This window comes from Otolemur garnettii, unplaced genomic scaffold (assembly GCF_000181295.1).
Source record: "Otolemur garnettii isolate 467f Iridium unplaced genomic scaffold, OtoGar3 scaffold00010, whole genome shotgun sequence".
Classification (NCBI taxonomy): Eukaryota; Metazoa; Chordata; class Mammalia; order Primates; family Galagidae; genus Otolemur; species Otolemur garnettii.
In genome coordinates, this window is record NW_003852405.1 from 9,246,554 (window position 1) to 9,262,923 (window position 16,370).

Consider the following 16,370-nt stretch of genomic DNA (forward strand, 5'->3'; position numbering starts at 1 on the left):
TACAGGGCGGTGCCTGTGGCTCAAAGGAGTAGGGTGCTGGCCCCATATGCCAGAGGTGGCGGGTTCAAACCCAGCCCCAGCCAAAAACTGCAAAAAATAAAAAAACAAGATTAAAAAAAGAAGATCCTACAAAGTCCTAGCTCTCAATCTCTGGAGAGAGAAATTCTATCATTAAAAAAAAAGTATATAGAGCCGCTCCTGTGGCTCAGTGAGTAGGGCACTGGCCCCATATACCAAGGCTGGCAGGTTCGAGCCCGGCCCTAGCCCTAGCACCAGCCCCAGCCAAACTGCAATAAAAAAAAATAGCTGGGCGTGTCTCGGGTGCCTGTAGTCCCAGCTACTTGGGAGGCTGAGGCAAGAGAATCACCTGAGCCCAAGAGCTGGAGGTTGCTGTGAGCTGTGATGCCCTACTGAGGGTGATAAAGTGAGACTCTGTCTCTACAAAAAAAAAAAAGTATATATAGATTTATCACATTTATATATAAATATTTACCATATATCTATAGATATATATTTACTATGTAATATTTATTTTTCATAAGTAATAAAGTATAGGTAAGCATGAAAAATATTAAAACCACCTATATATTTACCATCAGAAGCAAAACATATTTACATTCTGGCACACAGTCTTCCAGAATCACCCCTGTGCTATACACACCCCCTCCAACATACTTCCTTACAGAAAGAGATTGTATTATATACATATGATGCTTTGTAACTTATTTTTTTTCACTTGAAAATATATATTGCATTCATGACCAGCCTGAGTAAGAGTGAGATCCCGTCTCTACTAAAATGAAAACTGAGGCAAGAGGATTGCGTGAACCCAAGAGTTTAAGGTTGCTGTGAGCTACGATATCACAGCACACTACCCAGAGTGACAAAGTGAGACTCTGTCTCCAAAAAAAAAAAAGTATATATGTATATATATAAATATTTATACATACACATATATATATATGAATGAAGTTTTTCAGGACAAATAAAAAAGACCTCTACATTATATTTTATGGCTCCATAGAATTCTATTGTCTATTAGAATTGTCTAATTGTCTATTGTCTATTTACTATTTAACCAATACCCTAGGTCAGGTTGTTCTTTGTCTTTTATCACTATAAACAACCTCAACAACGATCCTTCTATGTATACACGGTTTTTGAACACTGTCCCATTGTTGCCTTAGGACAAATTTATACAAGTGGAACTCACTTTACAGTCATCTTCTGCATATTATCAAACGGCCCTCCGAAAAGCCTGTACCATATTAAACTCCAACTAGTAATGTGTAAGAGCTCTGTGTCCCTAAACACTTGTAAATATTGCACATATTTCTCTCATACCTTGATAGACATTAAATAATACCTCATTTAAATTTGTGTTTCACTCATTTCTAGGGAAGTAGAACACTTTTGTGTTTAGAAGCCATGATTCCCACATGGTTAAATTTATGCTTTCAGATTCAGTTTTAAAAGTTCTTTACACACAAACCCTCATTTGCACACATGACACAAATATCCCCATCCAGTGACCGCTGTGAGGAGAATGAATTTGGAGAAGGTCAAGGCGGGGGGCACATCTGAGTGACCACACAGTAGTCTGATGACAGCCTGGGGCTGAAATGCTATGGGAAACTGCACAGAACTCTGAACTTGGGGGGCAGGGGCAGAAGGGGCCAAGATCTAGATAAGCAAGATGGGTCTGAACAATCTACTAAAAGAATAAACCATATATATTTTTTGTATATACCAATCTTCCCTTATTTCGTTTCTGTGGCTAGTGCATGAACTTTGAGGCATTTTAGGACTAAGAGGCATAGAACATATAAACTATAAAATTCTCAGTAAGTGATTAATGGCCTTCAAGCTCTTGACAAAAATAGTTACACAGTGTTATTCAAATACACAATGTTATTCAAAACACATTTCCTTTAATGATAGAATTAAGGAAATTAAACTGCTATATTAAAAAAGACTTTGGCCTCCTGGAATACTGAACAAGACACACGGACATGAATACAACCCAAACTTAGGTATATTAGTGGATTCATCCTGTAATATATACCTGGTCATAAGAGCCCATGGGGGAAAATGTTTATTAGAAAATACAGTTTTTATAATGTGAGGCATAAATCAGTCTTATGCATTGGTGGGTTAGGAGCAGCTTGAAGACTTCTCCTTAGGTGCCATTAAGCCTCCTTCTTTATTCCACATTGATTCCTCACGATGACTAAGAAACATAATCACAAATGGCGAATGTGGACGACCCAACCAGGGCCTCCCTTCTGCTTGTAATTACAGCTCCTGTCCTTCTCCCTACAAACACCAGAGCAGATTTTCCATTGCCCTGAGCTGCTCAGAGAGAGGTAGACTCTTGGAACCTGCTGAAAAGAAACAAAAAGATGCCTCGTCCAAGAAAGAAGTCGTATCTTTGTCCCCCGTGGGAAAGGGGTCTGCTCGCCAACCCTCCCTCATCCCAACTTGGAAGATCTAAGCATCAATGCTCTTTTTCGTTCAGATACCAGATGCCCTCACAAAGGCAGGAAAGTGACAGCAAACTAAAGGACGGACCTAAAGGAGTACAATTTGTAAAGACACCCACAGTTATAGATGGTGACCGAAAGAACAGCAGCATAAAGAATGAAAATCTGTTTTATCCCACCAGTACTTCTCTCTATCCAGACAAGAGGACAACCAAAATAAAATATATAATTGTGTCCACAGATTTCAGCAGCATGAAGTAATTACTAACCGACACATCACTACAGTGGCGGCAGAGTAAGCGATAGGGAGGAGGCTGTGAAAAGTGCCATTAAGAAAAGATCTATTAGATAGGATATAGCACGCTAGGGGAAAGCGATGGAAAAGTCTGAATAGAACAATGACGGGGAGAGTTTGAAATAGAAACGTGTAAAAATAGAAGTCAAAGAATTGGGAGATAAAGATGAAAATGGAATTTTTAGCAGACTTGCGTGATTTGACTAGGAAAGGTGGCTGGGTCATCTCTCAAGTTCTTTTCAGCTCCCAGATGCTGAACTTGAGATGTAAAAATGGGATAAAGGCAAAGATGTCATCTCTGATCAACAGAAAGTTTGGGTTTGTCAAGCCCCCCAATCTGCCTTCTGGCTGCGCTTTTCACTGCCACTGGCTGGGACTTTGAAAACCTGGGGCCCCCCACCCAAGCCTTCCTGCTCCAGCCCCACAGGGCACCACAGCCACAGGAACCCTCCCCAACCTTGCTGCGGTGTCCTGTCACTCCCTGTGTAACAGCCGCTGGTGGATCCCAGCATATTCAGACTGGAACTGAAATGCCTTCATTGCCAAAAGAAGAGAAAGCAGGTTGCTTAAAAGCAAAGCCTATGGGATTCAATTTTAACTTCATGGATTTTTCTAAGATGAACTCTGCTTATGAGTACTTGATGGATTTTATAAATCGCAATATCTCAAAGATGTAATTAAAAGACTACAGTCTATCTACTTGATTGTCAATTTCTGTGAACTTGGCGGAACATGAGTAGCACCTGTATCTAATTAACATCTCTACGGCAAGAGCATCTACTGATCGGGATGCTAATATGGGACTATAGCCCTAGAGTAGAAAAAGTAAAGGTAAGAACAGTTCTAATTCTAGACGAAATTTATTAGGAGGTGCTGGCTAAGGTTTTGCTCAGAATTAATGTGATGGACTATAGCCACACTGAGGCGGAGGAGGGAGGCTGAGTGCACAGAGCACCCAAGTTCCAATAACGGCCTCACCCAGTACTGGGTGACCTGGGGCAGATGGCTTCTATAAATAGGTCAAGTGCTAAGGCGCCAGCCACGTACACCTAAGGTGGCGGGTTCGAATCCCCAGCCCGGACCTGCCAAACAACAATGACGGCTGCAACCAAAAAATAGCCGGGCGTTGTGGCGGGCGCCTGTGGTCCCAGCTACTTGGGAGGTGGAGGCAGGAGACTCGCTTGAGCCCAGGAGTTGGAGGTTGCTGTGAGCTGTAATGCCATGGCACTCTACCCAGGGGGACAGCTTGAGGCTCTGTCTCAAAAAAAAAAAAAAATAGGTCAAGTGACAGTGCTATTTCCTATGGCTAGTGTAAAGATCAAAAGGGTTAAATAACACAAAGTGATTAGATCAGTGCTGGCACATAGTACGTTCTGTTTAGAAAGCTGTTGCACCCTAAGAGCCTCATTTTAGATTTGCACGTTAAATACAGCGCTTTCAATCCATCTTCTTAAAGCCATTTTTAATGACCCCGGTCCTTTCCAGAGCATATCACCTACCAGGGAAGGAGAGACAAGGACCACAGAGGAAAAGCACCATGTGAGGTAGAGCAGAGAGCCTGTCTAGACCCAGAGGATGGCTGTGGATAGGACACAGTGCCCAGCCCAGCACTGAACACCAGACTCAAAACAGGTAGAGCCACTGTATTAAAAAGCTTTCTTGGGCGGGACGTGTGCTCAAAGAGTAGGGCGCCGGCCCCACATGCTGGAGGTGGTGGGTTCCAACCCAGCCCCAGCCAAAAACTGCAAAAAAAAAAAGTTTTCTCTGCTGGTGTGGTGGCTCATGTCTGGTAATCCTAACACTGGGAAGCTGAGGCAGGTGGACTGCTTGAGCTTAGGAGTTCAAGATCAGCCTGAGCAAGAGTGAGATTCCATCTCTACTTAAAGAAAAAAATAGAAAAATTAGTCAGGCGTTGTGGAAGACACCAATAGTCCCTGCTACTTGGGAGGTTGAGACAAGAGGATCATTTGAGCCCAGGAGTTTGAGATTGCTGTGAGCTATGATGCCACCGCACTCTAGCCTGAGATAAAAGAGTGAGATCCTGCCTCAAAGAAAAAAAATTCTCATAAGTCATTAAATTCATGAAAGCCACAACCTAACCCCTTACCACGACCTGCATCATTCCTGTTGCTGTTTTCTTCTTACCTGCTTCCTAAGCATTGAAAAAACTATATATTCAAATTCTCCAATTAGGTAATTATAGAGCTTCCTAATGACTAATCACAAGAAAATTCCTATAGGCCTGGAGAGAAAAAAAGTAATTTAGATTCTCTGCTTTTAATATTTTTTTAAAAGGCAACTTCTAGAGGAATACTGCCTTTTTATACTTTCTATACATGTAAATTAAATGAACCCAGAACTTCCGTGGGCTTTTACACTGAACACTGGTATGGAACTTGAAACACCAAATCTTTACAGCATCCTCAATTTATTTTTCCACTTGATTTACAAGAACAATGTTATCACTAACTGTGTTAAGTCCAATTTTGAGTAAACTAATTTCCCATATTCAACTAACATTCCAGACCTGGCACCAGATAAGCATGGCAAGAAAAGAGTTCATAAGAATTACTTGCACAGGCTCGGCGCCTGTAGCTCAGCGGCTAGGGTGCCAGCCATATGCACGGGAGCTGGCGGGTTCGAATCCAGCCCAGGCCTGCCAAACAACAATGACAACTACAACCAAAAAATAGCCAGGCGTTGTGGAGGGCGCCTGTAGTCCCAGCTACTTGGGAGACTGAGGCAAGAGAATCTCTTAAGCCCCAGAGTTTGAGGTTGCTGTGAGCTGTGATGCCATAGCACTCTACCGAGAGTGACACAATGAGATTCTATCTCAAAAAAATTAACTTGCACAAAGTATCAACTAGTTATAAAGAAGTCCGACGGCCACATTTGTACACGTCACTGTAAAATATTAACCTTATCCTCTTTGTCCAAGCATCTCTAAATTCTTTTGTTTCTGCCTAATGTTGGAAACAACAGCATTTCAATGGCTAAGAGTAAAGTGATTCTGAAGGAGTTTGTGCCATGATCTGAGGATCTGTGTCCTCCCCTAAATTCATGTTGAAATCCCAACCCCCAAGGTGATGGTACGAAGACGTTGAGGTCTTTTGGCAGTGACTGGATCACGAGGCCCTCATGAATGGGATGAACGACGTTATAAAAGAGAGGACTGAGAGAGCTTGTTTGCCCCGTCTGCAACGTGGGAATGCAGCAAGCCGGTGAACATCTAGAAGGAGCAGGCCCTCCCCAGACACTGAATCCATGGGTGCCTTGATCTTCAACTTCCTAGCCGCCAAAACTATGAGACATATTTTCTGCCGTTTATAAACCACCCGATCTACAGTGTTTTGTTACAACATCTCAAATGGACCAAGGCGGGATGAGAGGCATGGGAGACTTCCACATCTGAATGTACACGTATATCACATAACTTACACTTTAAGTTATTTTAACTTTCAATCGTATTGCATTCCTTACCCTCCCAGTGATAAATAAATGCTAATAAAGTTCAACAAATTTGGGTCTGAACAAGCATGAGAATGAAACATTCTATGGCTATTATTAAGAAATTTTAAAAAATAGATGTTGGTGGGAATGTAAATTGGTATGATCTCTATGGACAAAGAGTTCCCAAAGAATTAAAAGCAGATCTAGCATTCAATCCAGCCATTTCACTACTGGGTATCAATCCACAGGAAAAGAAACCATTGCATCAAAAAGATACCCGCACTCATATTTATCACGACACTACTGACATCAGCAGGGATACAGAGGCAAACTAAGCATGGCTGACCTAAGGGTGGTGCTGCGTTCCTTCCATGCTGGGTTTCTCGGGGGCCGAGCTGGAGGCACAGCATCTCTGTAAAGCCTTTATGCAGGGTCTAATGCAGGGGTCCTCAAACTTTTTAAACAGGGGGCCAGTTCACTATTCCTAAGACCACTGGGAGGGCCAGACTGCAGGCCCCGGGGTGAGCTGGCTGCTAAGCAGGACAGGCAGGTGCGACAAAAACACCCAGCGGGCTGGATAAATGTCCTGGGTGGGCTGTATGTAGCCCGCGGGCCGTAGTTTGAGGATGCCTGGTCTAATGAGTCCCTGACTCATAGAATATAAATCTACGCTTGCTACTTAAATATTTTTTCTTGCTTCTTCAGTGATATACAATATAAACCTAAACCAAATAATAACCAGGCGCTTAGCTTTCCCTCAGGCACAAGGGAGAAGGAAGAGCTAAACTCAGAGCCGAAGGCCCGGTTCTCACCGTGGTGTCATCACTGAACAACTCTGGGACCTGGGGCAAATAACCAATTTCCTGGGACCCCGGTTTCTTAACTGTACAAGGAAACAACTAGAACAAATGATTTCAGGTGGCTTGTAGTTTCAAAAGTGATAATAATCCTGATTTTTAAGAAGCCACTTTTGGTTTTATTCAGAGGTAGCAGAGTATAATGGAGAAAAACACAAGTTTAGAATCATACAACCATGAATTAAATCATAACTTACAGTGAGCAATATGTAATTTCCTTACTATAAAATAGAGATAATGTAACCTAACTTAGAAGTCATGAAGATTAAATTAAGCAATGTATATCAACTATTCAAGTGGTCTACTTAGAGTAGAGCCTTCATTCAAAATCCAAGTTGCCCCTGATTCTGTTTTCAACTCTCTATTTTAGAAATCAGCATAAATTGGAGGCTTTCAAAGTACCCCTTGTGGTATATACTATTTCGTCAACTGTCATATTAAAATGTTTCTTCTTGACACCTATTTTCATTTTCAAATAGAAAGTCTGCCTTTCTATTTCCTTTCTGTAAATACTCTCCAACCCGGAGTACTGTCCTTTATAATTTACTCCTTAAATTACAGCTGTTTCCTTTTTAAGGGTAATTGATTTCTTTGCTCCACTTCTTGATGTACAGGTGGGTGATCCCACACCTAAAAATCTGGTATTCTCAGCATCTCAGAGAAAAGATACCGCTATGGTACATGTCTCCAACTGGGAACCAAATGCAGAACGTTGGTCTTAAGGAGACAGAATCTTCCTGGGGAAAACTTACCTCTCCAAATCTTTCCAGGCTTTGCATTTTGGACAAGTTCCCACTAATCGACATGTCATCTAAGCTAGAGAGAATTTTATTAATGCTTCCTTCACTGGATGGTCTACTTTTCAGTTTGGATCGGAAAATGTCTCCTTGGACCCACAATGATGCTTGTTTTCTGTAAAAAAGAGAGAAAACAAATCATCTTTAGCATAAACCACTATCATCGCCTCAAAAGTATGGTGTCTTAAAAGGAAAATGATTAGCAGATGAATATTTACAAATCGAAGATTATGAAATCTCAAAATAAAGAAAAAGGAAGAAACTCTGAAAAAGTCAAAGTTCTGTCTTAAACATAAACATCCATCTTCCAGTATTCGTTTATATAACATAAATGGGTTGATTGTGGAGGCCCTCAGATGCCTAGAACAAACTCCGCAGCGGTGAAGACTATGACCCATTGTCTTTCAAATCTGCAAGATCCTTCTCAACTAGCCATTTGATATGTATGTGTGTTTATAAAAACAGAGGAAGTAAATTGGACTCCAAAATGTAGGTCAGAGAACTTGAGTTGAGCAGTTTATTACACTCTGGAGACAGAGTTTTACTTTATCACCCTCAGTAGAGTGCCATGGTGTCACAGATCACAGCAAACTCTAACTCTTGGGCACAAGCAATTCTCTTGCTTCAGCCTCCCGAGTAGCTGGGCTATAGGTGCCCGCCACATGCCCAGCTATTTTTAGAGATGGGGTCTCGCTCTTGCTCAGGCTGGTCTTGAATTTGTGAGCTCAAGCCATCCACTTGCCTCAGGCTCCCAGAGTGCTAGGATTACAGGCATGAGCCCTAGGAGACTTTTTAAATATAATATTCTATCCTACTTTCAAACAAGTGGTTAATTTTCTGCTTTTATTTTTTGTCCATTTTTCAACATTTTCCAAATAAAACAAAGATGAAAAAGAAATATCTTTAGATCCAGTTTCAGAGGCAGCCGGAATAGAGGCTCTAGATGTACAATGTTGTCCACATGTAAGATAAACTTACCATTTCTACCACTGCTCTAAAATTGGAACTAGTTTAAATTATCTTAAACTTCCAGTGTATATCTCTAGATTGAATATAAAAACAAAAATCTGGTGAGTTTTTAAATATACAAATAAAATAAAACTTCTAGAAATCTATACACACCAATTCACCAGGGAACAAGATGGTACCTGCTTTCCATCAAGGCAGAATTGACTTTATGAAAGGAAAGCGCCAAGGAGCATTTTCTGAGCTTAGGATTGTAAAGTGCTGAGGTAAGCAGACCACAGAGTCCCAGTCGATTTTTCTATACCTGCTGTAAAAGTATGTATTCAAAACACTCTTCTTAACATTTCTTTCCTTTACAAAAGTCTTCCCAAAACCATGGAATAGCTTCTCTTATGCTTGACATCTTTAAAACTTCCTGTTTTAATTATTTATACCTCCAAACTTTCTATTCCATGCTACCTCTGGCAGAACTCCTTATGTGATGCTTGAAGCAGTGGTCTCCAAATAGTAATAAACAAGCAGCAGAGTCCCTGACACAGAAGGAACAATTTCAAAAATAATAATTATTAGATTCATAACTGAATGCCTTGGACATCTGGTCAAAACTCCCAGTCACAAAGAACTATTATCACAGGGGAGAGAAGATTCAGCTCTGTCACAAATAGTGAGAAATTCAGATAAAGGAAACATCCGGAAAGGACAAGAATATAAAAATAAAACACTAAATCTCTATCCCTTAAATTCCCAGTTTCAGATGAGAAAAGTAAACAACTGGAATCCAACATCATCACTGGATCAAGATTTGCCCAGGACTTTAAGAGAAGTGGTCCCTAATTCAGCATAAAGGAATCAAAGAGAAGTCCCCCCCCCCACCGAATCTAAAAGTATCTTAGATAATGAGCACCAAAGAACATTGGCAAAGTGAAGAAAATGCCGTAGGCTGGAGAAAAAGGGATCTCAAAGAACACAGCATCTTTGGGGGAATTAATTTGGCTGAAGCAGAGGATGTGAAAGAGCTCGGGATGGACCTCAGAATTTTGAATGTAATCCCAAAATGAAGGGACGATCTTATAAGGGCCTTTAGGATCAAAAACTCGTAGTGGAAATAGAGGAAGAGAAGAAGGATGGAAGGGGCTGAACTGAAAAAAAATTCCAATTCCAAAATAAATTATAAAATGAAGACTTTGATGCTGCTGCCAGCCTAAAGATGAAAATCACAAAGTGACAACTTTCACTGGCTTGGTTTAAAAGACTCAATCTGTCCCATCTCTGGAAAGACTTGATTTGAACCTGAATATTAAAGATGAATCGGGTGTCAAAGCTGATCTGTGTGTTGCTAAGTGATGCTGTACGTAAGTGCTTCTTCAGAGAAAGCAGCACTTCACGTAAATGCCTTTTTATTGACAATGAAAACCACTCTGGCTTTTATTGTGGTGTCTATTACTCCTTAAAAGCCTCATCTCAAACAAAAGAAGTAAAACGTGTATTTTTTAGTATTTAGCATTTAAAAATCAAATCTTATGTAACCCACCAGTTCCAAATAAATCCTCCAATAACATAGCATGTTTTCTAAGTCAGTAGGAAATACGTGTACTGACCCTCTGCTAAGAGGACATGTGCTTTAAAACGATAGGAAAAGATCTGTCTCGGTTTGATTGTGACATGCAGCCAGCGTTGGGGTAATTGTTTTGGGTCATGTGCTGGTCGGCCCTGGGTTAGGAGGTTTGGGCTACCCAGGAATGGAAAGAAAATGACTAAGTAACTTGGCTTCATCATGAGCCAAGTTACAGTTGATTCTGACACAGAGCTTTCACAGGCCTTTTTAAAAACCTGCTCTTAATATTCCTTGAATGAAACTCGAGTCAGTTGTACTGTCACAAATATTTCTGGTTTTTTAGTCCAGAACACAATGGAGGGCATCATGCAGCTGCCTCTGTGGCTGACCTATTCTTTCTCACCTCCTAAGGTCCAGCCTAATTCTACCTCTCCACCATTCTAACTCCTCACCTTCATCACTTCTCCCGCCTTGAACACATTTTTCTAAGACAATCCAGCCCTAATCCCAATGTCCATCCAAAGCCATCACTTGGTCATTTTGTATGGAAATCAAACCCACTTTCCAGCTTTGATGAGGCCTCCTGCAGCCCTGACTTGAGCACCAGTCTGTCCCGTGTACCTTTGACTCCAACATCCCAGGGCTATCATGGAAACAGAGACAGTTCCTGGGGCTAAAGAACCTGGCTAATGAAACAGCCTTACTAGACATCAAAGGAATACAGATTGGAAGCAGTAACCAAGATGTAGGTGGCAGGAAGGAGACAGGTGCTCCGAGAGTTTTACAAATTCTGCGGTACAGTGGAAGATTTAGCAGGAAGATTTTTTAGAAAGAGAATTTCTGAAGGTATAGGGGAAGGCTCTTGATTCTGAAATACACAAGAAAATGAAGCTAGAAGGGGAAAAAATAGAGAATTCTTCAAAAGATCCAACTAGCTACAACCGGTTTATGTATAGACCTTCGCAGTCAGGGGCTTGGTGTGCCGCACCAAAATGCAAACTTTCTAACTCAGCCTCAGGCATTCCTGCTTATAATACTTTCCCCTCGATCTCTAACTCTTCTTAGATAGTTTTATTCCAACCACAAGAAGCAAAACAAATAATGAAAGGTGGCCTTGCTAATGAACTAGCTAATAGAGAAAGCCAAATGATCAAACAGAAAGTAAGAGAAATAAACTCCTAACACACAGGAGCCCCTTAAAGAAAAACGGCACAAATGCCCCCTTTGTTTTGTTTTGATTAAACACCCGGGACTCAACTTGTTATCTCTAAGAGTCTGTTTCATAGCCTTGCAGAGCCCGAAGCGGACAGGAGAGGTGCAAACTCACTGCTTCAGTTCCTACCACTTCACATTCCAAAAACCCAATGCAAATGAAGAAAGGAAAACCAGCCACCAGGCCACCAGGGGCTCCTGTCCTCAGTCTGCAGCAAAGGGAAAACGTCATCTCTACCCTTCCAAAGCCTCAGCAGCTTGTCCTCAGCTGCTGGCACCGCCCTCTGCCTTCTCTGTCCCGGGGTGATATTCAGCCATGAGGTATGCAGGACAAGTTTGCAAACTTAATTGTCCAAACTCGTATACTTAAAGTCACTGAATTGGACCCTTAAAAATAGTTAAAATGGTAAGTTTTATGTTATACATATTTTACCACAATAAAAAATTAATTTAAAAATTTAACCTTCTAACTTAGGAGTAGAAATTGGTATGAAATGATAAATTTCTTATGCAACCACTACCAAAAATTCTGATACCTGCTTAATTACCCTTAATTCTTGGACCCACATTAGGATTTTATTTTTGCTTAGCTGATAATTTTGGTGTCAGCTGACCATCAGTAAATGGATCAGGTGATGAAACAGTAAATGTTGCAAAGAAAATGAGAAACTTCTGAGGATACAAACAAATCGGACCCCTCATGCGTTGCTGGTCAGAATATTACTGCAAAAATGTCACCTTCAATAAACAGTACAAGCTCAAACTTATGTAATATGGCTTTTATTCTAATAAATAAAATATAGCCTCTTCTACTGTGAAATTCTTATTTTAATAATAATTCAGATTTTAATTGCTGTGTTTTAGGAAAGATGAATTTTCAATCCTTAACGTAATTATTAAAAAATTTTCTTGGAGTGTGCCACACCTTTTGGAGGCAAGACACGATTGTTAGAGGGACTTTACCTAACAGATGCAATCAGTGTAACCTGGTTTCTTGTACCCTCAATGAATCCAACAATAAATAAATAAATAAATAAATAAATAAATAAATAAAATTTGATCCACCCCCTGTATCTAAAAGAAAATCATAAGAGGAAATGGTAGGGGTGAATTCCAACTACTGTTAGACTTTTTCGTTTCACCTATTTTTCCATTTTCTAAATAGGTTTTCTTCAATCTTATTTTTGGTAATTTCCTGAAATAATAAAGCAACAGTTAGTTAAACTATTACTTTGTGATCTAGCACAATCCAACTGTGAAATTTACAAATGCTATCAACACCAAACTGAGATGTAGCCCAAATTGGTAAGGACCAGTAAGACGGAAGGATGAGCCAGAGTAAGGATGAGCCACCCACTGGAGCACGGTTCAGGGACCAGCACCACATCACCTGAGAGCTCGTTAGGGCCCACCTCAGACCGGCTGGATCAGAAACTACATTCAGCAACATCCCCAAATGATTCCTGTGCACGTGAATGTTTGAGAAGAACTGAAGATGATCAAACACACATGACTAAGTTAAAATGCTCAAAAATGTCCAGTGGACTGAAGGCTGATGAAAACTATGGCAATAATGCAGAATGGGAGAATTTTTGATTTATAGACTTAAGAATGAATAAAAGTTCAACCATAAAGTTGATGCTTCTTTTGAAGAGAGCTTCATTCAGGGCAGCGCCTGTGGCTCAAATGAGTAGGGCACCGGCCGCATATGCTAAAGGTGGCAGGTTCCAACCCAGCCCTTGCCAAAAACTGCAAAAAAAAAAAAAAAAGATAGCTTCGTTCAAAGTGGAAGCTCTACACTGCAGAGACAAGATTACCCGTAGGGCCCAGATTTAGGTTTTATGTGAGTTCCCTCTGTCTCACGAGGTAATTTAAAGTAAAAATGTCATATAGGGCCCCCCAAATCAAGGATCTCCCTGGGCTAGAAGTCCCCAGGGGAGGAATTAAAGCTTTCACAGATCATGATCCAGAGGTCAGCATAGTTCCACAAAGGGAACATTCAATAAATAGAATCGCCAAATTGTGGAAAGCAGCCTGACTCCACCCTTCTCGTTCTAAAGGTTGTCTGAGAAAGATGAGCTCAGAGTTGGCTCAAGAATAAGCTGTATTTGTGTATCATTTTAAGAATGTTTCAGAGAAGACATATTTGGGGTTCAAAATGGTATTTTTGGCTTAAAAACTTCAGCTTTTAGTAGAAGAAAAACACTTAAATGAAATATAAAATTTCAGACAGCAACAAAGGAGAGGTCTACATTCGGCAGTACCCAAATTGATTTCACAAGGGTGCTAATTCAACATCCATCTTACTGGCAGTGACTTGAGAGGCATGTTTGTTTAAAACACAGAAATCAAACACCTGGACATATTCTGGTCCTCAAGGACTAGCAGGATATGACAAACCAGCCTCTCTACAGTCACAGATTTGCCATTAACGTGATCTAAAAAGCTCTGATTGGCTTTTCACCTCTGAAAGAATACAATCCCTTAACCTGTTTAGTCATTTTTGACAGATGAAAACCTAACAGGAAGCTTTTTCGTCCTCTTACTTCTTTCTTAACGAACATGTTACTTATTCATGTTCTTGCGTCATCACTGACTTCACTCTTCACTTCGTATCCTTATTCAGGCTTCAAAGCCTTTTTTTTTTTTCCTTTAAATGTCCCTGGTACCCATCTCTAATGCTCGAGTCCAACTTCTGTCTCCTTCGATAACTCCCTGTCTCCCTGAGATGGATGAGAGTAGTCTCCTTTTTAGCCTCTTTGATTCTAATCTTCATCCATCTGATTCATCTTACACACTGCTGCAGCCCAATCTTCCTTAAATAACGCTCAAATCACATGACTCCCCTACGTCAAATACTCCAAATTAGAAACTGTGATGAATCAGAGAAGTTCAGAATATCCATATTCATCATTAGAATCAGCACGTCCTTCTGTATGTATTTACTGACTTTCTACACTAAGTAGATGCATTAGTTTATTACAGATACTATAAAGCTTCCCCACAAATGCAGCAGATTAAATGAACACAAATTTACTTTCTTACAGATGTGGAGTTGGAAGTCTCCAATTGGTTTCAGTGAGCTGAAGTCAAGAACGAGGCAGGGCTGCTGCTTTCTGGAGGCTCTGAGCAAAGAATCTGTTTCCTGGCCTTTTCCAAATTCCAGTGGCTACCCACGGTCCTTGGCTAATGGCCTCTTTCTCCACCTTCCAATTGCCTCGCTCCAATCTCTGTTTCTGTCACACGGCCTTCGCCTCTTCCTGCGTCCCTCTTATAACGACCTTGTGGTATATTGGGCAGATAATCCAGAACAACCTCCTCCCATCACGATCCTTAACTTAATCACTTCTGCAAAGTTCCTTTTTCCACATACAGTAACATCCACAGAAATTATAACATGCACTTTTGGGGGGGACATTATTCAGTCTACCACAGCAGAATCCTTGCTGAAAATTATAGCCAGACTGATCACCTAAAACCACAAAGCAATAACATCACTTCCAGGAAATGAAGTAGATACAGTTTTCTCTATTCCTCCCACTACGTAAAATTTAAAATCCTATATTTTAGGCCAGGCACAGTGGCTCATGCCTATAATCCTAGTACTCTAGGAGGCCGAAGCAGGTGGATAGCTTGAGCTCACGAGTGTGCGACCAGCCTGAGTGAGAGGGAGACCCTGTCTCTAAAAATAACTAGGTGTTGTGGCAGGCACCTGTAGTCCCAGCTACTTGAGAGGCTGAGGCAAGAGAATCGTTTGAGCCAAGAGTTTGAGGTTGCTGTGAGCTATGATGCCATGGCATTCTACCAAAGGTGACAAAGTGAAACAAACAAACAAAAAAACTATATTTTATATATAAAACGAACATAAGACGACTCTGAAAAATAAAGAGAAGAAAACACACTGGCTAACACCTTAAGACCCAAGTAACAACACGGTGGTGCTGTGTTCCCTGAGTTTTCTTTTTGCCTTACATACCCTGGTCTTGGAGCTAAAGAAAGTAGAAATCTAGAAATGCCAACAGAACTGATTGGGTTTTTTTAAGCCCCAACAAAAGCTTGACTAGAAAAAACAGAAAACCATCAAACAGTAACTGCCTACTCCAGCTAAATACACCACTGGGGCAGGGGAGGCTACTTGGGAGGCTGAGGCAAGAGAATCGCTTCAGCCCTTGAGTTTGAGGTTGCTATGAGCTGTGATGCCACGGCACTTTACCCAGGGTGACAGCTTGAGACTCTGTCTCAAAAAGAAAAAAAAGACTGAGGAGGGAGCCGGGTAATGATGCCCGGCCCCAGGCCCCACTAAGGTGTTAATAGGGAAGCATGGAATTCCACCCAATCAGGCTGTGGTGGGTGCCCTTCCTCTACCAGCTGAAATGGTGGCAAAAGATCCTAGTGGACAGTGAAGACTTTCAGCACCACCCTCCAGTAAGAAGGCTGCCCCGTCACAGGGTCAGCAGAGAGCACATGGGGAAACTGGAGCTCCCACCTCAGTAACAAGAAGGACCAGGAAGTGCTCTGACCTCAGGGAAAGCTGAGGCTGAGGGGGGAGCCTGGACTTCTGCCTCTATGCGGCAGTAGAAAACGGCAACCGAATGTTTATTGCAGCCCAATTCATAATTGCCAGGTCATGGAAGAAGCCCAAGTGCCCATCGATCCATGAATGGATCAACAAACTGTGGTATATGTACACCATGGAATACTATGCAGCCATTAAGAAGGATGGAGACTTTACATCCTTCATGTTTACATGGATGG

General features: G+C 41.2%; 1 protein-coding gene across 4 annotated transcripts in view; it reads right to left on the minus strand.

The window, feature by feature from the left end:
- Positions 1–16,370, minus strand: part of CDC14A (cell division cycle 14A) — a 191,818-nt gene that overhangs the window by 29,924 nt on the left and 145,524 nt on the right. For all 4 annotated transcript variants that reach the window (XM_003784115.3, XM_023509846.1, XM_012801650.2 and 1 more), the window contains one exon: positions 7,838–7,997. In XM_003784115.3, the coding sequence (XP_003784163.1) occupies positions 7,838–7,997 (160 nt within the window). The remainder of the gene's footprint in view (positions 1–7,837; positions 7,998–16,370) is intronic.